Genomic DNA, 23,742 nt, shown 5'->3' on the forward strand with positions numbered 1-23,742 from the left:
TTACTTATATAAATTCTCGCCTGTATCCTCCTTCTGGGGTGGACTTTAGAGATTGAGCGCAGTGCCTTGCAACTGTTTATGAGTGTGTCATCATACAAACATAATCCTTCACGGACATAACACTGCCCCAAATCAAAAGTCCAAAGAGTCCAGACCTCCTGGTTGTTCTCTGGAAATAAAATAAAAAAAAGTAAGTAAATCATTCTGGTGCCAAGAAAAGCAATGCTGGGAGATTAATTTGACAGCAAAATCATGTTGGATGTTAATTTCATTTTTTGGAGATGCTTTTGCAGGCAGAAACAGCCCAGCAGGATGAAAAAGGTTGTTTCTGAAATGGAAGTCCTAGGAGCAGCATACACTATTTAATCAACATATTTTCAGGTTTGGTGTCAATCTGCTAAAGAGAAGTTGAGTTTCAATATCATATTTCAGAAGCAATTAAAGAGAAGACCTTTAGTATAAATAATGTAGTTTATAAATAAAAAAAAGGCACGTATCCTCCTTGAGCTATCTTGATTACCGGTATATGATTTTCTTCCGTCTTGTCTTGGTATACAATACTAATGTCTGAGTTTCATGTTTTGCAGAGCAGGAACCTTCCAAAAAACGTTTTAAACTGAGATTTTTAAATCTTTTTCCTGTTCAATAAGTTAAATTGCAGTTAAATTGAAATTGATCTGAAGTTTGGCTGTGGTGACCTCCATATCAGCTCACTGAAAAACAAACATTTAAAGACACACAGACGAGTCACATAGCAACAGTTTATCTACTTACTGTCATAAAATAAAAAGATGACAGGACAGAATCATAGAGCATCATGGACTGAAATTTACATGAAAACAATTTGAGCAACAAATTCCTCCTTTGAAATTTTTCAAACTTTCATGAAAACAGAATTTTTCTAGAACTATGTGCAAGCAATGATCCGCTGACTGAACTGTGGGCTGCAAGTAACTAATTCCATGGAAAATCATCCTGTTTATTCCATTCATTTAGTTTGAACCCCTTTCATTTGAGAAGCAAGTTCCATTTGAAAAACTGTAAATATGTACCTCTGGAAAAATTATAAACATAGAAATCAAATCTCCCTTGCTGTGTTAAAGTAAAGAAGAGAGACGTGAGAAGAAGCCATCGCTGTTTGAAAGCAAGCTCTTGCTGGGCCACCACAAAGAACTGCTGATCCATATGCTTTGGACACGCAGTGAAGCTCACCCAGACACAAAGGCTGCCCTCCAGGAGCATGTGTTTTCATTTGTTGCGTGTGCTTCCACTGTGTAATGCGTTTTCAGTGACATGTGTCCGCAGGAACGCCAGCCACTGACCGAGAACAGGTGCAGGAACAAGTGGCCACGAGCTGGGTGCGGCTTACCGGCAGCAAACAGGAGCTGCGAGGGAATCAGAGCAGAGCCTCTGGTTCAAGTTTAAAGGCAGGAAGGAGGCGACAGCTGATAATGATCACAGGACTGCGGGAGTGCACTAATAGGGCAAAAGTTCCTTCTCATCTGACCGCAACAAGAGTTGATTTTACAAAAAGGAATTCACAGAAGCTATCAGGAACATGTTTGCTTACTTCAGCCACAGCTTTTTAAATAACTTCTCTCATCCTAAAAATACATTTAGGGGATGTTTTGCATGTTTGGCTCATTAGTTACATCTAGAAGTAGTAAATTTCAAGTTTTATGATAGTTCTCAATGATTCAGGCTTGGTGAGACTAATTTTTTATTTTTTGCAGACATTACAAACTGTTTTTTTTAACTTTCTGACTTAAGCAAAAAAGATGTATGAAAATAACATTTATTGTAACGTGTAGGTTAGCTTCACAAAGTAACAGATTAAAGTCTTTAGTTTACTAGGCTTCTTGTATAAATAGTTGGAGAACAAGAACCCTTTTTCTAAGACATGGTTTCTTCTGATTGGCAGTAGTTCATCGGAAATTTGCTTTTGAGTTGTGGGCGGGACTGTTGGTGCAGTGTAAGCCTGTGCTGATATCCCATCAACCCTTTGTTTACAAGCTCTCCTGCTATCTTACAGCCCCTCACACCCCCAACCTAACATTAACAGTGCAACAGAAATGGCGAGCAACATTGGAGCTATCCAGGCGCCTCTGCCAAAAACCAGCTCTGAAAAGGAAAACAAAGACATACACAGATCTATTTTTCTGCAAGTGGGTACATCGGAATGGAGCAGAGCAGGGAGCTTGTGGCCCGCCAGTTGTAGTAACTATGGCACAACTATAAGTTTTTCCTAAACTGCATTTTTTCTTCTCCTCCTAATTCACAACGATTTAATAAAAGTAAATAAGAAACATAGTTTTATTCATAATTTTCTTTTTATACGTCCTCCATCATCAGAAAAGAACATGTTAGATATACAGTTTTCATTGGAGTGAGTAAGAACAATAAATTACAGGTAGTCATCAAAATGTTTAAAAAGTTCAAAAGCAATATATTGTTCCTGTGACTTAATTATGGGAAAAGTTCATCTCACCTTTTTTTTTTTTATAAAAAACAAACATCCTCATTCTGCCTACTGTGTCAACAGTCTTCAACTTTTTTGTAACGTGGTATTTGCCCACATTTAGCTAAGATTGTCACACCTGATTATGTCAGCCCACACACCAGCAAAACAGTTTTGCATATGAAAAGAGTAAGAAAGTATTGCATTCAACTTAGGGAGGATATTTTAAATGTCTGCTGGCATTTCTTTAAAAATGTTTTGGATGATCAATGATTTCAACTGTTGACTTGGGTTTAATATCTGGCCTGTAGTGTTTGCAGCCTCTCTGTTAACACCTACTGTATTCACTCTCCAGGCTGCTTAAGATCATATCTGCTTTCAGAGCTGAGGTGTTGAGCAAGCGCCATAGACCGGTGTCGTCACTCCCTGAAAATACTCCCCGTTTGGTATTTTCTGACTCAGCTGTCATTCAGCTGCTGGATGCTTTTTTCAAAGGGATGATCTCTCTGTTGAAATATTTAACACATAAAAGGAATAAATTAACTTACAGAGATGACAGAACTTTTTTGCCTACTTTTCTTAGAAGTATAATTAGAAGATACAAAATCATTTATATATACATTGTAAGTGACTTCTCTGTGATCTAAGTAGAAATTTGGAGCTAAAAAAAGACTTAAATGTTATGTTCTCACTCCAATAGAGCTGTTTAACAAAATGTACACGTGGTTAAAGCATTTATAGACAAGCAACCATAATGCTGCTATCAACTGTGGAGGTGTTTCTTTCTGTGTGACGGGTGTAAATCGCACACACAGAAAAATGAGTCCATCAAAGTGAAATGATAAACGAGGATGAGTCAGTCAGTTGGTCTCTTAGGAACATGCTGAAACATCCATTTGAGCTGGTAAATTATGATGGGAGGACGAACGATGGGAAGTAAAGACAGGGAAAAATACACAAGTAATAATGGGGACCAAAGAGCAAAATAAGGGGGGAATTGTTTGAGGGATGACAAATAATCAGAACACTTGGACAGTGTGATCCTTCATTAATGGAGTTATGTGGGTTTTAACAAGTGGAAAATAATTAAAAGGATTTATGCCAGAGTGACAAGCTAACATATGTTTTCTGTGCAACTGTAATTGTTACTTTAAAAAGTAAAAATGAATAAATAATGAGTTATTTCACATTAAGGAGTAGTTACATTTATTTTTCATTACATTTAGTTACTTGTACAAGTTATATCTGGCGTTTTGAGGACAGCCGCTGTGCTGATGTGGCCCTCTGTGAAAATGAGTTTGACACCCCTGCTTTAAAGGAACAACATAAAAACAAATCAAAACAACTGACATCCATAGAGGCTCACTATCAATTTGCAGAGCAATGATAATAATAAATGACTTGCATACACCTGTTTAAATATAGCTTGTGTATCCATGTAGACTGGCGAGAGGTGACTGTTAAGCAATAGATTTAGCCTAATGTCCTGCGATTAACCGGTAAAAATATAAACTGATGAAACTGTTGCCATCCTCAATCAGTGACTGTTTTTCTTTCATGCTCACATACACACACTTACTGTAGATGTTTATATAGACTGGCTCTTTTTGGAATAATCCCCGACAACAAAAGACTGCAAGGTCAAAGCCTGAAATAACTTCAGGTTTTCCTCATTTTAGATTTCTTCACCTAAGACAGATGAAAAAAAGACGTTTCTTAAAATAATTTGTTTTGCAAAAGTAGTTAGCATCCATGCCCTTTTTTTCTCAACAGTTTGTATTTCATTGCATTTACTACATCATTTAATTGCTTTGGCTTAATTCATACAAAGAATATGTGGCTTTATTAAAATTAATTTACAAATAAAAAGTCAAATGAGACAATAGGGAAAAGAAGAAGTTAGGTGTGTACATAAAAATAAATAACTTTTTATTAAATTAGTAATATACAACCCAAATATATATATTTTCTGTAAGGATGCAGTAGATTTTATGGGCTAGATAAAAGATAACACTAAACACAAACTCAGATTTCTTGTCTTTATGTGGATCTACTGCAGTTTTCCATTTTCTTCACCGCTTTCCATCTTTTTTCCATAAGTGTGTCTTGTCACTCCCTATTTCTCTGTGTGCATTTTTTTCCTGTCCTCATATCAGCTCTGCCCTCTTTTTCTTCATTCCTCCTCCTTGCTCCCATTCTTTCTCTCATAATTTAAAGAATATTTTGCTCTATCACATCACTTCCATCATTTCCCCCATGTCCCATTTAACTCTCCTCTGTTGTCTTGCAGCTTTTCTTCAACACTTCCTCTCCATCTGAATGTTTTGTACTCTGTTGTTTTTCTCCAACAACTTATAACCTCCAAGCTGCCTGCTGCACCCCGCCCTCCTCTGTCTTCTTCTTCCAGTTGTACCCATGAGCCTCGGTTGTTCTCTTGGTTTTATGCTCCACATTTTACTCTAATCCATGCTGACATAAACCTCAAAACACATATTCACAGAGTTGGCACTAATTGGTTTGAAGACAAGATTTTAGAAAAAAAAAACATTATTTGCTAAAGCTGCTAAACTCTCAGGCTTCAGCAGAAACATGCAGATAAAAGAAAGTATAGATCAAGAAATAATTAATAAAAATGTTCTTGGTCTTTTAGTCTCAAGACTGTGCACTTAAAGTTCTTCTTAATGTTCAAACTAATTGTCATTACTTTGAAGAGATTTATCGTGCTTCTAGATAATTTCATAACATCTTATGTTCATCTAAAACATGATCCAAAGTTAAAAATCCTCCTTCAAGTGATTTAGAGTCTCTTCAAGAGCTTAGATAACAGCTTTTTATTTTGAAAATCCTGCAGCAGTTTGTTATTTGTAAAATGAAATATGTATAGACATCTAGTTAGAAGACCTTCCGTTAATCTAAGTCAATAGATTTAAGACAAAAATAAATATAACCTTTACATGACAGGTTTTTTTGTGATATCAAGCTAAATAGTAGTGGAATGCAACTGAAAACTTACCCAAACCAATTCAATAAGTGATGATAAAATAATTATGAGAAGAAACGCAGAAGCAGAATGCCATTTGTTGCAACTAACAAGGTTGAGTATCAGGTGAAGTTGCTGGTAATCAAAGGCACTTTTGAATAAAACAGTAACTTTCACCGGTAAATGTAACACTTTAACACCGGAGATGTCGCACAATGTTAATTGTGTAAACAGTTGAAGAGTTTTGGTGATTAAAAGAATGTCAACACTGGAGCTAAAAGTCCAGCATTAAAGAGCTCAGTTTATCTATAAAATTTGAGGACAGGTCTGAAGCTTTCAAATGTATACAAACACACTAAAGTGATCCTGCATGCAAGAATGATGGTTATAAATTTGAATGTATTTGACAATAATTCCAGGTTTGGACATCCCAGAAAATGTTATTGCTTACAAAGGAATAAGAGCTTAACACAGAAGCCTCAGTCAACGTATTCAATGCTGTGCTCATTATAATGCAATTGGAACAATAACAGAAAAGTACAGCCAAAATAGATAGAATCCCAGCTAATTCTAATATCTTCCAGCATTGTCCTCAGCAGGACCTGCCTGTTTGTTTCTCCTTTCCATGTGTTGCAGGTCCTGGTTGGGAATGGAAACTAAGGGCCCACAAAGAGGACATAGCTGACTACCTCTGACACAAAAGAAAAACTACATACTGTACCTCAGTGAGGCTACGTCTGGAAAACCAAATGAATGACAGACCTAAAAGTACAGGCTAATTTATGATAATTCAGGTAAAAGTAGGAGAGCAGAGTTAAGCTACTTCTGCAAAAGGAAAGTTTGTTAAAGTCCCAGTCCGATCATCTTTCTTCATTTATCTACACTTTTTAAAATATATTTAGTCAGAAATTACATCTTTTATATTGTTCACATTTCTGGTGATTTCTTCTTTTTAGTCAAACTGAAATGTTTCTCTTTAGGTGAAATGATATTGTTTCTTTTTAAAGCAGTAATGTCTAAATAGTAAATTGCATACTTCTATACTTTCTTAAAGGCTGTCAGCCTGACCATTTTTATTTTGGTTTTAAAGGCAGATTGAGAAACAAGAAAAGTAATCCTCAGTTTAAAGAACTGTATTCTAAATGCTATTTAAAAAGCAAATAACAGTATAATGCTACTAGTATTTTACTCCAGATATTCAGTACAACACAAATGTTTTCTCTACAACTAAATTGTTTGTTTTTAAAAAATGTGGTAGTATTTTTTGAATATATTCGACTTATTTTGTTTATGTTTTTGTAAGTTTAGGCTTAACAGGGAAGGTATACCAGCAGCCAAACGTGGGTCAGAGGCATCTTGCCAATTCTCTTCAGGGACGGGCAGTGGAGAAAGGATGCAAGTGACTCAACTCAAGGGCAGGCGGGTGGAAAAAACAAACATTAAAAAAAAAGAACTTTTATTTTTGTTTTGTTTCCGCATTAAGTATTTGGGAGACAGGATTTCTTCAATCCAAGGATCATGTTTTTGGAACAATCCTCATAGTTGTCTCCCCAGGGATAAAATGACACGTTTTTATGGAAATTCTCAATGGGCTCCCATGCATTTCTGGACATTTCACACCCTCAAACACTGTTCCATGATGACAAGGATTTGGCTGTCATGGAGATTATATTCCACTTCCAAGAGCAAGGGATTATGTCCCGCTGAGTAATGTTACAGTGAACTTATATTTCCCTAATTGGTCTCAGTCTCTTCAGCATTTGCAAATAACAAACTCACATGTGTCTAAATAAGTTTAATTAATAAAAAAAAACTTTTTTTAATGAATGATCAAAGATTTTGGGGGACCTGGGGGGTATTTTAAAAATTTCTCCCCATAAAGGAGTGTGGTTTTTATTTATTTATTGGTGAACTTTCTATTCAGAACAAAGATGGAGGTGGGTAGATCAAATTAGAACTAGTTAGATAACTCTTTAACATTTTGAAAACAACTTCATCTTAAACCTTAATGAACTGGTATCAGAATCAAAACGGAGGGGGCATGTTTAAGTTTCAATTGAAATAAGTAAATCATAGTCCAAAGAGGCTGCAGAACAGTGAACCAAGACTTCCAGTAGGGATATATTGGGAACAGTTGCACTTGACATTTAGCTATAACATCTACATTAAGAAGGTGAAACCCATGTGACACCACATGTGATGTGTGGAGGTATCAAAAATAGCAGATGAAGAGACAGAACCTACCTCATAACCAACAAGACAAGAGATAGTTTACATTGTGGTTTAAAAAATACATTCTTCTTTCAAAAGTATGGATTTTTTTTAATTTGAAAGATTTTAAAATATTGCTTTTAAGAACTTTTATTCACTGCAAAGGCAAAGCGATTTTGCTGGCTTGTCCCTGCCATCACGTGGTGCATCCGTGTCGTTGATCGTGATGGTTACTGTCGTTAGAAATTGCATCTTATGCTCAAAACAAGGGGAGGACAAACAGACATGCAGAGGCTGTTCATCTCTCCCCAGCTCCGCGTGTGTCCCTGTGCGCGTGTGCGCGTCGTGGGCCATTCTGTTACACAATCGCTTTCAGTTTCCGAGCCCTGCCTTCCTGGTGGCTCCCCGCCCACCGCTGCTCTCTGCTGCCTGCTTCGCTGACTGACTGCTGGGCGGACTGGGGCAGATCCGTGCCGACCAGTTCCATGTTCTCTCTTTAATACTCATGGCAGACTGATCGGGAGGACCGGGCGGTGTCATGGTGGACATTCCTGCCCTGCCGCGGCATCCGTAACTCCGCGAAGTGTGGACGGAGGTGAGGAACGTGTCAGAATTTCGGATTATTTCTGAGCGGATGGAGGATTCATCAGCGTCTCCTGCGTTTCAGCTAAACTTTGACGCTACTGGCTGGACCTCATCCCCCCTCCCCTCTATACCCAACCGTTTGGGCAAAGTGCGTCGTCATGTGCGCGCACATGCGGGATTAAGGTGCGTTAACGCAAAAGAAGCGTGCTTTTGTTTCCTTTACAGAGAACGGGACCGTCACGTAACGCTTTACAACTTTTACCTTCGATGCGCGTGCGCACCTGGGCTCGTATGTTTATAGGGGCTAAAATAAGCGACGGCGAGTGCGCGCGAGCCACCGAACACACATCGCTGCGTCACCGCAAAGAAAGTGTCGTCCCTAAAATGTTGTTTGGACACAGGTGACGTAGAACGTGACGCGCATTCGTAATGAGACGAGCCGAAAGGTTCCGCTCCGAGTGAAGAAATGGCTCATTGACGGACGTGGGGGGGATTTGGCGGGGCTGCGCACGTGAGCGTTTAGCGCGAACCGCGCTGAACCGGGCCGGTCCGGAATGTTTGTCCGGGTGTAGTTTAAGCCTGCAGTGAGTAAGCTGCCGGAATCCAGCCCTGCGTGACGCCAGCACTACTCGCACACCTGACCCCCCCCCCCCCCCCCCCCACACACACACCAAAGCACGCACGCGCAAAAATGACGCCAGCTGTCAGTGAAGAGAAACACCTGAGGAAATCTATTTTTCTTAACAGTTCATTTTAAAAAAGAATTATTTATTAAATGTATGTTTCTTTCAAGATCATCTGACAGTATTAAATAGTTTTGTATCATTAAATAGAAATATTTCCTCAGGTCATGTTGAAATAAATGTACCTTTAAGATGTAGTTCATCAAGAGGAAGTGTTTGTGTGCATTTGTGCACACTTCCCCTTTTAATTCATGCACTCTAGCCTTAGACATTACATAATGTGTACATTTGTTAGCTGTACTGGTTCTGTCCTGCAGAGGCTCATGCAGACAGCCACCTTGTCTTTGCAGAGTCACCAGGCAGCTTGACAAGCACGTGCTTTTGTGAACGGCTGCAGTGTAAGCTGGAGAAAACAGTGGGAACAGGCAAGGAGCTCCTGCCTACCTGCAGGAAGTAGACAATGACAGGAATATTTGCTTGCAAAGGAAGTTCACAGTTTTGCAGGAAATACTGAGCTGACTACATGTCTCTCTGATAGATTGCAATTATAATTGTTGTATGCTGGAAAAGCATGTTTGATGGCATTTATTTGGGTGTTTAAAGTGACAACATGCCTGATGTTCCAAAATGTCTCTTTCAACGAGCTGTTCAAATTTAAGGCAGCTTCCCCCAAATTTAGCCCTGATCAGGTCTCACACCAGTGTTATACTTGGATGGGGGAAAGGGGAAGTACTATAGAGGAACCAGCAGGCTGCTTCAGCTGTTGCTGTTGATGGGATCACTGATTGCAAAGTAAAACTATAAAGGCATGCTGGGAAAGTAATCAACTCGTGTCACAGACATTTCATTAGGGCATCACATAGTTGCATTAACATTTTTAGAAAAAAAAATAGATAATTTATTTAGGAGAAGAGAGTTAAAAGAATTTAGTGTTTTTTTAAATTCCTGTTTGAAAATTGAAAATAAAATGAATATATATATATATATATATATATATATATATATATATATATTTAAGGAAAAGAAATACTCATTAAGACGTCTTTTGGTCTTTTAGGTGGGAAGACCTCACCTCACAATATTGCAAACTTCCAAAAACCCATACTTCTATAACTGATCGAAGTTTTGCATTTGCATCCTCTCCAGTCCTCTGAAGTGCCCCCTTGAAACACAGTTCTTCTGCTTCCCTTTCTTGGCCACATCTGGCTCCATCATTTATTGTTGTGTTTCCAATGTTTCATCACCTGAGAAAATTGGAATAATAAAATGAAGCGGTGACAGGTCACTCTACCTCGCTCATGGTGCCTTCATGAAGCATCAGATAAATCAACCCCAAGCATCGCTGTCGAAAATGTTCAGGTTTTGGTGACAGCAGTCATCTGTTTGATGATGACCATCAAACTGTCTTCTCCCATCAATTAATGACAGACCATTGAAAATGTGTGAGATGGAATAGACATAGCTGTTTACTCTGAAGGCTATGGCCTCCAGGTGTTTACTGTAGATCCCACTCTGTGTGTCAGAGCAGAAAATTCAACCACCTTGATGACAATTGAAGCTGCATCTCTGCTTATCCGGGTGTTCATGATGTTAGCACTTTTTCTTGTATCCATATTTGAAGCAAAAGAGCTGAAACTCATTCAAATTCATCAAAATGGGGAGGGAATGGGGACAAGTCAGAGAGGTTAGCTATTCATAGTAAGAGTAGTCTTAGAGAGGATGTATTTAGGTCAGAGTTGCAGCAGTATTGTTGGTTGAATGGTCATGTAATTGTATATTAATGATGTGTTAACTCGATTACTAACTTTTATATTTTCTTCTTTTTAGGTTGAATTTTTATGTCAAACGGAAGTTCAAATAATTGTTGTCCTTCCAGAAGATTAGAAACAAGAGATGAATCAGCATTGTGACAATAATCTGACTGGGATAAAGGCCTCTTTATAATTCACCTTTGACCTCTCTTGGATTTAAAATGGCACTTTGGCTGGGACACACAAGGAATCAGAGCTGTCTATCTATGCTCCAAGATTCCTGAAAACATCTTTGTCTAAACAGACATTCCAAAAACTGAAGATAGTTTCCTGTTTTTTTTTTTGTTTTTTGTTTTTGCCCAATGGCACTAAAGTGGTTCATCGAAGATGGAATAGCACATTTCCTGAAGAACGGATTATAAATTCTATCCAAGAATGGAGCAGGACTTCACACAGTAGGATCTAGCATTGCACAAGTCCTCTACCCTGGACTCGCTAGACAGTGCTGGTGAATACTCATCAGAATAGCTCAGCAGAACTAAATAAATAAGAAGTCTCTAAAGCATAAATTTACCATTCCTCATTGCTTTAAATGGACGTCTGATTCTCCTTAAGCTCAGGGGAGTCGCTTCCCTTCAGCTTTGTCTCCTGAACCGCAGCATCAAACAGACTTGTTGAAAAACTCCAAATATGGCTGCAACAGGAAGGAAACACCTGGTGAGGGATTTCAACCATTTCATCACCTGTTACCTTTGTCGAGGTTACCTGATCAAACCAACGACAGTCACCGAGTGCCTGCACACATGTGAGTGAAACACACAAACCATAACCCTGTGTACTGTGTCGTATAACATCCACCCTATGTTGGAGCAAACCAACCCCCCCAGTTTGAGTCTGAATGCTGAGTGGATACAGAGCGACACTGCTTAAAATCAAACAGAAACCACTGCAATCAGTCAGAGTGGTTTTCCTGGCGGCTATACGGGTCTTCCCAGTGGCAACACTGAATGAACTGCCCTGACCCTAAATATTTAGCTGCCGCCGAGATTCTTCAGTCCAAAAAAAACGAAAACTTCCCAGACGATATCTATATAACATTCAAGCATATTTAAAAATGTCATTTCGCAAAACAATAAAGCATGTTTAAACACTTTTTTGTACACAACTTCCATCAAAGTAGTTGGTTTTTAATTTACTTCTTTGATGGAATTATGCCTAAATGAATGAGAGTTCACGGATTAAGTGACTATTTGTATAGATGTTGTTATTGCTAGATTCTTGCTGATTTTATCAGCTATCAGTCCTCCCTACTGACAATCCCAGTGGGGTCATGTAGTGGGAAAAATGACTGAAACTCCACAAAAAGCATTCCTTATTCTAGTTTTGGATTAATCATTGTCAAAATTGGTGATGCAACTTGTTTTTAAAAGGTTTAATTTAAATGTTTTTGTAATTTGAATGTGATGAAATGATAATAAGCCATTTCTTTGATGAACTGGTTGTTTTTTTGTTTTTACTAATACCGGTAGTCTTTATTTGAACTTAGATATAACTACAGTGCAAATCAGAAGATGAATCCAAATAGAACAGTATTAAGTATTGGAATTTTGCTTAAAAAGTTGTTTTTTTGGGGTGCTTTTACAAAGTCTGTTCTGCTTTTTTTTTTACATTAGCAATTTGTTTCGTTGTCAAAGTTTTGGCAAGGATCAATGTTGTTTGAATCCGTAAAATATGTTTCTGTTGTTTCTTCCAGTCTGTAAAAGCTGTATTGTGCAGCACTTTGAGGAGAGCAATGACTGTCCTAAGTGTGGCATTCAGGTCCATGAGACCAACCCATTGGAGATGCTCAGGTAAATCCGTCTATTCCTTTTGTTCATACAATCTCTTTCTAATGCTGTCCTTTTCAGCCTTTCTGAACTGGTGTTTTTCTTTCTTTAAAAGGGGGTCTTACTTTTATTTGTTATATAACTTTCTTTTCCATTATGAAAGAGTTATGCAGTTTTAAAGATGTCGCTTTGCAATGCAGTAGGAATGTTTTCTGGGGAGGAGCCCCCCCCCCCCTATGAGTCACCCATTGCTGCTTTTGCATTTTTGTTCTTTAATCGAGCCTACTTTATTAAAAATGAAATATTTGTACTCTCTTCTCTCTAACATTCACAGGTTGGACAACACTCTGGAGGAGATCATCTTCAAGCTAGTTCCTGGACTCAGAGAAAGTGAGTCAAATGATGAAACTGTGAGAGACTTGAGAACTGTTGAGAGTCTGTGTTACTTGCTGTTTAACTATAAAAGGACAGTGACAGAAAACCAAAGTAGCTCATGAGATCTTTCCTGAGAGAAGATGCCAGCTGTTTCTCCGCGGAGCCCACATGGTTGTCCACAATGAATTATTAGTGCCTTTGCTTTTGCAAAGAAAAAGACCTGATAAACACAGTTAGTGGGTTATGAACCTTTGGGAGGTTCGGAAACGCTTTGTCATGACATTACACAAACAAAATTAAAAACACCAAAAACACAATTTTCATGGGAGTGGGTACTTAACAGTGGAGACATCGCTGGTGACACCTAAATAACACACTGTCCTTGACACACCGTAAAACTTTGACCTTTTGTGTGTTCACCATAAACTTCATTTATCGTTCGTAAAGTGTTTCATAATGGCACAAAGACGCTTTTCTCTAAATGCAATCAGAGGTTGGCCCCTGTACCTCTGCGCCACACACGCCATAATAAGGATTTTACTTCCTAAAAATACTTTATGGGCCCAGCAACTTCAACAATTGTTATTAAAACTTAAATGTACTAGTGCTTAAATGTACAAATGCGTTCATAAAGTTTAAATGAAAGACACATTTTTGTTGTCTGTGCTTGACAGTGAAGTAGGGGATACCTGGATCCCTATACTGTTAAAGGTCAGATTATTACTTTATCCATTATATTTATCCATCTCTGACACACAAAAACAGGTTTTCTTTCTTTTTTTCTAGAGTTTGAGCCAAATTTTACAAGCAAATGTCCAAAGAGGGATTTAAAATGACATCCAGAGAGGTTCAACACAGTCAAAACAGTTACCCATAAATGGCTAAAACTGTACATTAGAAGGATTTCAAGGTTAATCCAGTAAAGGGGAAACTATGAAAACCTGCTTGCATCTAAGAGTGTTTCAGTTGATAAATGAATATATCCAGACCTGACTAACAAAATCCTAAATATGGAAACAATTTTTTCTGAGACGTTTGAATATTTGTTGTTTTTTTTGCCAGTCGGGTGTTTGAGTTCAAGTTGAAGCTATAAAAACACATTTACAGTGTCTGCTCTGCTACGCATTTACTACAAGTTAGAGAGACAACGAGAAACACTTCCTTTTAGCCAGACTTCAGTAACAGTTAAAAGTTCAAATGTGGGTCAAAATGTTAAGTAATCGCTGGAGACTTAAATGCAAGGATCACCTTTTTAACCGTTTGGTTAAAGGGTTCAAATCAATGAATAGAGTGTTTTATGCAGATTGAGAAACAAGTAGAGCAGGTAACCAACATGTGGCAACAGGTATTAATCTTCAAACTCAGCTTGCTTTCAAGTTATTCTCAAAAATGAAGAAAAAGAAACCTCACTCAGGCAAACTGTACTTGTAGTGTTTAATCAACACTTCAATATGTCTATAAAAGCCTTAAGTTTGTGCTCTTTGCTGCAGCAAACCTTTGATGTCACAGATCTATTAGATACGACTTGCTCTTGGCAGAATTTAAGTACTTCTTTATCAGTTTTAGATTATTTTGAGTGGCAGAAGCTCAATAGGAGGAGCTAAGGTGAAGATGTAACACCTCTATGAAGTGGGGTCAAGCCTTCACGTTTAACTGTGTGAATGTTGGATTCCACAAATCTACACCGAAGAAGAGAGAAAAATCATTTATTTTTTAGTGCATGTGCTACCCAACCTGTTAATCTTACCGACTTGGATTAATCTGGCCGCATTCATTTTCAAGACTGTCTCTTCATTTTGCATATCATAGTATTTCTTGCAGACCTTACTCATCTGTGTAAATGGGACATTGGGAATTAAATACATTCATGCAAGGGGCCACATTTTATTCACAGCCAGTAATGTGAACATAATGCAGCATAATGTCTGTGTGGTAAACTTGTGTGAGCTGTTTATGTGTAGAGATTGCAAAAGTTCTCAATATTCAGAGAGTTTCTGGAGTTTGCTCCAAGAGTCAGAACTGAGCGGAAGTGATAGGTTTGTTTGTATAGTGGTGCTGGTTAGATACTGGTACATTGTTTTTTTACCTTTAAACTTTTGCAATCTCATAGCAACAGCCACCTTATAGATGTTTCTCCTCGCATTAGTGAGGACCCTTTGACAGATGTTCCCAGATGGTTCCATGGCGACTATCTGTGGAACATTTTAGAGCGTAAACCAGTTCATGTAAACTCCTACTGTAAAGTTTGACGCGTAAAGTTCTCAAAGAACTAGTTCCGTGCTCAACAACATCGTCCATGAAGACATCTGAAAACATTGTTTTACTGTGTATAGCAAGAACCATTGTATTTTCCACTGAAAATCGCAGTTCTGTTGAATGCAGTTTTGACTTTTAACATTTAAATCAACTTTTGATCCAGCTTTCTTGAACAAAATTTGGTTTTGAGTTGCACTAAACTCATATCTTTTGTGAACTTATACACCTTTGGATGAGCAGACTAACACATGTTGATTAACAGAGTTTGAAGTTAGGTTTGTGTACATTTCCCAAATCTGATAATGCTTTCCTTACATCTTTCTGTGTTTTTCATTTTAACTAGATGAAGAAAAGCAGGAAGTGGAATTCTGGAAGAAGAACCAGCCCAAAGAAAATGGCCAAGGTGAACTGTCTGTCAAAGAAACCTGACAAATATAGAATATGTCTGAATCATTTCCACCACGATGTGTCTAAAAGCTACATTCACATCACCCTCGGCAACATGAGCTCATGTAGCCACTTCCAATGAAAAGTCTTTGTAAACGCACGTAAATGGGATGGAAGGATGCTATGACTGTCTAAGTACAAAATATGCGGCCATTAAACGCACATTGAAAGTTAAACCCGGTCGAGTTTTGACCTGTCAGGGACTCATTGAATTGCCAACTGTTTGAAAATTTATCATGAAGGAGAAATGAATGATTGCCGATTGTGCCCGGCAAGAACTATATGAAGGCAAGTCTTTGGTATTTTAGAATAGAGCTGAGAAAGAAAAAGCCTGGAGCAAGATTCGTGAGATTTGTAAGTGCTAGTAAACAGTAGAAAAAGAAGAAACCCCTCCCTGCTTGTCCAAAGTGAACACCATGGGGTAAATGTGCATTGAAGAACTAGTGTTTAGTACATTCTTGAATGTGCGTCACATGTCCGGTGTGTCCGTAACTTCATATGTAGGCCCAGAAGAGATGCAACAACTCTTTCTTTAAGTCTATTTCTGCAAGATGAACTGTCTTAATTATTACTAGCCAAAAAACATTTTTTTGCCTTTTGAATTCAAGTTCCATTCATTTGCTCACCATCCACGGTCTGCAGTTAAGATAACGGCTAGGAGATTCACCTAAAAATCTACTACTTTAAAATGACAGCTGAACAATGACAATATGATTTTTTTTGTATTAAAGTTTGATTTACTACATTAAAACAGATCCTGAAGGTTACTGCCATCATTATCATGTTAACCATCATGTTTGCCTTGATAAATGATGGTTTTCACAGAAAACCCCAGGCGTCAGCGACTTGGTCTACCCGATGGAGGTGGTGTCGATGGTGGTGCCGGCGGCGGTGATGATGGTGACGGCGGGGGAGATGATGACTATCACAGAAGTGACCCTCAGATAGCCATTTGTCTGGACTGCCTCCGCAACACAGGACAGTCTGGAGAAAACACTGTCACGGTCTGTGTTTTCCTCTTCTATTTTAATTAGGAGCTCTGAATTTTTTTATTTAGTGATACATTAAACCAATATTTTTTTAACCCATTTTACTCAGAGAAAGAAAAAAAGACGAATCTGGATATATTGAGGATCTTATTTCTGTTTATTTTTTACAAGCTTGTCTCCTCAGGCTGTAATTTACTTTGTGTGTCTTCTCAATAGGATCTGATGAAGAGGTTCATCCGCTGCTCCAGTAGAGTCACAGTGGGAACTATTAAGAAGTTTCTCAGTCTTAAACTGAAGCTGCCGAGCTCTTATGAGGTAATCAACACATTTTCAAATTCTTAATACAGGAAAAAAAAAATCTGTCAATCTTTTTTCAGTTTTTGTTATTTTTTGGAACGATGTTCCCTTTTGTTTATCCTTCAAGCTAATTATCTTTGGAAGAGTGCGTTGACATTCTTCAAAAGCTTGACATGAAATATTCATAAATCTGTGATGAAAACATAATTGACCTCAAACTTCGTACTGTAATCTGCATATCTGATTTACTATTGTGGAATATTGTTTTTCTGAGGATGTGGTTTTACTAGCTGTAGCTCGTGCATTTCCTGTTCTCAATATGAGATGTTTTTCAAATACTATAAGTATGACAGATATTTAGAACTATTGATTTTTTTTAAAATCTCATTTAATTTGAGCCTTTATGAACATTGACGTTAATGCTTTGTTTACTTCTCTGACATTTTTAATAGATTTACGTATAGATTTACCTCGAAAAAGGACTTGAAAGTCCCGGTAACAGCAATTTAAAATGCCACCAAAACAGGTGTTGAGTGAGTGGACTTTCTAATACTGAAACCTATGATTTTTTTTCTTTTAGAAACATACAAGTTTTAATACATTCACAGATTGAAAAGTTACATTTTAAGATGACTAATCTATGAAACAAACTGGAAAGCTAATAAAAGAGTCTATACAGTCACAGGTCATATAAAGGGTCTTTCTGTGGTCACATAATTTAAAATCCTAATACCTTTATATCTTAAAAATAATAAATAAGGAAAAAATGATTGAAAAAAGGAAGAGTAGCATACTTAAAATATTTGTCAGAATATAGTGATTTAAGTGAATGGGAAAATAATATATATTTTATTAATACACTAATGCATAAACATGCATTATAAGTTCAATCATACATGAATGAAAAGGAGCATAACAAGACGTATCGTAGTTTTCTGCACATCAAAACAAATTATTTTATAATATTCTCTTCAAATTTAAAGTACATTGAATAAAAAAGAAAAGCTTTCAGATCACCTGATGAAAAACAAATAGGAAATGGCATACTATAAAATATTAGCAACATAGACAAATGTGTACAGATAAACATGAATTACAAAAACATAAAAGAAGAATACAATTTTCATCAAAAATTATCATTTTTGGCATCATGCAAAGCTAAAAACGTTCTAATTGGTGCAGCCTTACGTGTATGACCACAGAAAACATCCCCTCTTTTTTCACATTAGATATGAGAAGTTACATTATCTTTACTTTGAGCAGATGGAATTTTATTTAGAAATATTTCTCGCCTTACTTTAAAACACCTTTTTTTCCATCCATCCAGCTGGATGTACTTTGCAATGGAGAAATTATGGGCAGAGATCACACCCTGGAGTTCATCTACATGACACGATGGAGGCTACGTGGAGAGAACGTAAGGCAATGTGTGTGTGTGCTTCCTGAAAGCTTAATGTTCTGGCCGAAATCTAAAGCTACAGTAATGTAGCAGTTGTGCTATGACTAGGCAGGTGAAAGTATGACCAAGGTTTAAATCAATACAAAATAACCTGGATATTGGTGTTGTTAGACTCATTTCCCTGTCTAGTTTTATTACAGGAACTGTTCCATCACAAGGTTCTTTACAAACTCAGATTGTGGTGGTTTACAAAAACTGTTTTAAATGTAATGGGCCCTCATTGTTAGTGGTGTAAAAATGGAATTTTTCAATAAAAAAAACTGAATAATATAACCCTATTTTAGGATATAAAAATATATCTTTTAAAGTGTCTAAAGATATTATTGTATTGTCTGCACAATTCCTGAGCTACACTATTTTAAACAGTAAAAGGGGACATTTATGTGGTTGTGTTGCAAATGAACATTAAAAAATAACTTTGCAATTTAAAAAAAAACAATCCTTTGGTTTTTCAGATGGGAGTTGGGGCATCCTTAATATGAGCAAAAGTTGATTTAATACATTTTTAGTGCTATAAGTCCATATCAGACAAAATACCGTATATATTTTTTACTTTAAAGTGATCACATTTCTGTAACCAGAGACAAGCACAATGGCGTGTCAGGAGGCTTTCAGACTCAAAATATTCTCGCCTCATATGTAATTCATAACCTTTTCATTTGAGCAACGCTTCTGCGTTTCAGCAAAGTATAGAAAAAAATGAATAGAAAAAAAAACACAAGACCTAATGGGTTTATAAAGCTGGCTTCAAATAATGTTGTTTTTGCATGGTGCAACGCACATTTTAGCCTCAATTCCTTATTAGTTTAGTTTAAAATCTTTTTTATTCTTCTGTCGCACCAGGATTCAGTGATGGCTTCTAGTTGTAGGTTTCACTCCTTTTTTAAAAATATATTACTTAGGATAAAATCTGTACATTTTAGCACAAGCTGATGTTTTCCTGTTTCAACTAAAAGCCAATGCTTTGTCTTGTTCTTTTAATCATTTCTTCCTCTTTTTCGCTGTCCATGTTACATATTTGCATCAAACCTTCCCAGCATGAAGCTAGTAGATGGGGAACTGCAAGAAAAACAGTCCTCAGTTTGGGTTTTTATTTGTTTTTTGATCACAAGAACATCGCAAATGAGTTTTTTCTGATTATAATGTAAGTTTTATTTTGTAAGCTAGATGATAGAAGCTCTCCAATGACTTTTCAGAACAGGTTCTGTTGAGTTTCTGAAATGTTTCACAAATTAACTGCTTACAGGGAATGATGTAACAAGCTATCCTTGTTTTTGATCTTTATTTCCCAGAACCCTGGTTAATTCCTTACATTGAATACTCATGTGAGAAGTATTATTTCTATATTTAGTTTAAATATTCGAAAATATTTTGTGACACTTTGAGAAGTCTTCACATACATTGCCAGTCAAAAGTTTGGACACAGTTGTTAAAGTTCCACTTAGATAGCTTTTTGATCTGTTTTAAGTTTTCCCAGTGGTCCTTTTTTAAGGAAAATGAAGATGTACATGAATCTAATTGTCTCCAAGTGGATGCATCAGAATGGAGAGAAGCAGGGAGCTTGTGGCCTGCCGTTGTTGCTTCTACTTCACACCTTCAAGCTTTTTAACCCTTGTGCTATCCTATGACCCCACCCTTACATTGACGGGTTCTCCCTACCATGACAAAGGTGGATAAAGGTGAAGAGGATTTCATGTAATCCATGGACACCAGTGAAGATCACAAATCATTGAAGAAAAAATGGTTCAGCACACTGTCTAGTAGGTCTAAATGACCCAACTTCCAATGTTGAAGTGCCTAGGATAGTGCAAGGGTTACAACTGCATTTGTTTGTCTGCAATGATCTGAATCAAGAAATACTCAGAAATGCTATTTTAAGTTTAATTTACCTTATATATGTGTCCTCCATCGGGAGAAAAATGCCAAATCAACATAATGAATACACCAAAAAGACAATTTTTAATGAATGGATATAAACGTCCACTGTTGTATGTTAAAATTAGTGATCTTCCTTGTTACCTTCTTAAAGTTGTGCTCCTCAGACAGATAGAGGAATAAAACCTCTATTTTCAATAGAAAAGGTAAAATTTAAGTCAGAAACATACCAACATTGTTTTTGATAAATAACAATTAATGTTACAGAAGCCAAAAAAAAAGGCTAAATATCCTTAAAGTTTTCGGTTTTGTGCCTGACACTACTGATCTGACCAATCATTGACCTTGTGATTGTAAAAATTTCTGATTTTTTACGATCATCATGAAACATGCTGGGATGTCAGATAGCACCTTTGTGTTATTATCTGGGTTTAACCAACTTCTATCCGCTCAGAGAGACTTTTTATAGCATTTTATTAAAATTTGTTTCTGCCATCAGTTTCCACCATACTGTCATCATCTGAGTAATATTTTGTTACAAGAACTGAGCTCTTGAGTATTTTACCATCTGTTTTATCTCCAAAAGCTTCTCACACCCTAAGTTTCCTGACAGCTGCTTAGTAATTCTGAATATTTAATGTTTTTTTTTGTTTTATTTCTGTTTTTGAGTCATGATGCAGCAGAATGCTGAAAGCCAGAAGAAAATGACAGCCAGTAACGGGTCAGAGCTGCAGGAAATCACAGAGTTTAAATACCTGAGACGCATTCTTCACTCTGCCAGGTTTACTTACAGGAGCACTCGTGTTTTCCCTTTCAGATGTAGTTTTTCTTTTTTTTTTGCCATTTTGGGACAGAATTGAAACAACCAAACCTTCCACTTTTATTACCCCAGTGAAGGATGATTTTATGACGGAGCATATAAGCTTAAAGCTTTGGTACATTACCTTACAAGGCATCAGCTACAAAATCAAATAAAAAAACAAACAAATATATATATATATACATATATATATATATATATATATATATATATATATATATATATATATATATATATATATATATATATATATATATATATATATATATATATATATATATAAACAGCAGACTGTGCAGGTTGCCGGTGAAGATGTAAGCTTTTTGCTTTGGAAAAGCGTGTCGATTGCACACTATCAGTACTAGAACAAAACAATTGACTTTTAGGCTGGACATATTGCAGTTTTTGGATTTTTCCTTGCCTGTGAATACTTTTTGCCTTGAGAGTACATTACTAGTCTGTTACTTCTTACCACTCGCTTTTTTTTGTGGAATAATTTTAAAAAATAATCTAAGTCTATATTTATGTTCTAAGTCTGAGCGGATTCACTTTAGCCACCAAAAATGCAAAGGTTTATGCTAATGAATGAGTTCCGATTCTTTACATTTCATGGGGAGCGCCAAATGATGAGACCCAAAGCCAAAACATTTTTGGGAGGAGCTGAGAAGATGGTTTGACAGTGGGCATTAAAAGAAAAGAAAAAAGAGGCTTTGAAAAGTCCAAAAGATTAAGCTTATCTCTTGGTACAGGGAATACAAGATATTCAAAACCAACTTAAAAAAAGTGTAAAAGGTAAGATTGTTTTAATATAATTCTGCCCACATTCTTACAATAAAGCAAATCATGATATTTGTAAATTAATGATAACTTGAGTAGAACATTGAATCATTTTATTTTTGCAAGTAAAGACAGGAAGTGTGTAAAATACAGCTGCATCCAAAAGAGAAAGTGGTGAGCTGAGGGTAAAGTGGGTTACAGAAAAGAAACTCCTCACTATAAGGATGCCAAATAGATAGAATAAGGAGAACAGGAAGCAGTGAATGTACACATCTCTCGTATTTGTACTGCAATATGTACAATGTTGCTCAATTAATTATAAAATGTTTCTTCTCTTCTTTTCTTTCATTATTAGTTAAATATTTATTTTTAGATTATTTATTTTAGAAAAATATTTTACAAATCCTGCTGCGTACTTTCATAAATTCAAGTTCACAAACCAACCTACCCGCTAAAAAGACTGTAATACACGAAGGGGGCTAAATTATGCATAGGAGCTATTTTGTTACTGAAGGTTTAAAAGGCAAAGAAAGCATCAGTGAGGTACAACAACTTTAAAAAAAAACATGAATTTACCTCAAACGTTCAATGCCGACTGATTTTTCAACTGCACCTCAAAAATACGTATGAATTTGCTATAAAAGTCAATAGGGGACTAAAGTTGTAATAAAAACAAAACACTTCACTGAAAAAATCTGCAGAAAGCATTTTAAAGGGATAGGCTAAAAAAATCTAACAAATATTTTTATTCATGTATTGCTTATGGAACTGGTAAAAAAAAGTTTGTTTTTTATTTTTTTTTGCTTTTAGTTTGCTGGTTTAGCATATTCTAAGAGACCCCCTTGTGTTTCCCCTCATTTTAGCTAATAATCTCTAAATCTTTTCCGCTCTTTTAATTTTTTTTTTAAACTTGTCTTCCTCAGACGTATCCCATGGTTCTTGAGTACCGACCCCGGATCGACTTTGGCTGAACTACAGCTGCAAGAAATGGAACTCCAGACCCAAATTTATGCACTTGTGCATTCATCCAAAACCTCGAGAACTTCATACCTGCATCATGAACACACACAAACATGCGCAGCAACACGCACACTCAGAATGTGCAGAGAAAGATTTAGATGTATTTTTGTACAGCCAATGATGAAGTGCATTTGTTATGTTCAAAATCTTTTATGCTACATAGAATAATATATGCTACAAGATATGATATTTTTAAATGTATGTTCCTGTGCCTAAAAACCTGTTGAGATCAAAAATGAAGTACGACTATTTCTCCAGTTTGCCTGTCCAACTAACTGTAGATTAAATGTTGATTTTCTACTGTGGACTGTGGTTCTTGTGTTTGTTTTTAGCTCTCCTTTATTTATGTTACACACATTTTAATTTTGAGTGTCACGGTATAAAGACCCACTCCAATGACCCCAATTATCTTGTTTGGACATAAAAACAGAAACTTGGGGTTTCTGCATTCTAAATACAAAACCATTATAAGGAGAGCATCCATTTTTATTTTTTTATTTTTAGAACTGTCAGGGATGTCCTGGAGCTAAATAATTAGATCAGATGAATACTATTCACAAGTACCAAACCTCAAGCCAGCTCTTAAGTCCTCAAGGTTGAGTCTCAAGTCTCTGCATGTGAGACTCAAGTCTGTGTCCCCATCTCTGGTATCAGTCAGGTATTTTGGTCTATCTGGGGGGGGGGGTAAACAAAAGCCTGTTCAGTTTGTACCCTTTTAACAGATGATATAAATCTTATGTACTTTACCAGACTCTAATGAACTAATACAGGTGGTAAACCGGTTTAAAGTCCAGAAGGTTGAGTGAATCAGATGGAGTAACTGGCATTAATGCTGTGCATTACCAGCAAAGAGCAAAACAATCATTTCAATCAGTAGAATCTGAAATCATAAAGTTTGAACATTTGGATAAACATGCTATAAGGACAATATGA

The 23,742-nt window shown here is 36.7% G+C and overlaps 1 protein-coding gene across 4 annotated transcripts; it reads left to right on the plus strand.

The window, feature by feature from the left end:
- Positions 1–7,930: 7,930 nt before the first annotated feature.
- Positions 7,931–23,114, plus strand: pcgf5a (polycomb group ring finger 5a). 4 transcript variants are annotated; one of them, XM_078932416.1, is made up of 10 exons: positions 7,931–8,244; positions 8,317–8,417; positions 10,745–11,473; positions 12,422–12,518; positions 12,829–12,884; positions 15,469–15,528; positions 16,398–16,576; positions 16,778–16,876; positions 18,186–18,285; positions 22,713–23,114. In XM_078932416.1, exons 3-10 carry the CDS (start codon positions 11,359–11,361, stop codon positions 22,730–22,732), a joined length of 726 nt encoding a protein of 241 aa, XP_078788542.1. In that variant the 5' UTR covers positions 7,931–8,244; positions 8,317–8,417; positions 10,745–11,358; the 3' UTR covers positions 22,733–23,114. The 4 variants fall into 4 exon arrangements, with proteins under 4 accessions (XP_078788542.1, XP_011482560.1, XP_078788541.1 ...); XM_011484258.4 differs by having other exon boundaries at positions 18,186–18,275; XM_078932415.1 differs by lacking the exon at positions 8,317–8,417.
- Positions 23,115–23,742: the final 628 nt, after the last annotated feature.

This window comes from Oryzias latipes, chromosome 15 (genome assembly GCF_053564925.1).
Source record: "Oryzias latipes strain Hd-rR chromosome 15, Olatipes_Hd-rR_3.1".
Lineage (NCBI taxonomy): Eukaryota > Metazoa > Chordata > Actinopteri > Beloniformes > Adrianichthyidae > Oryzias > Oryzias latipes.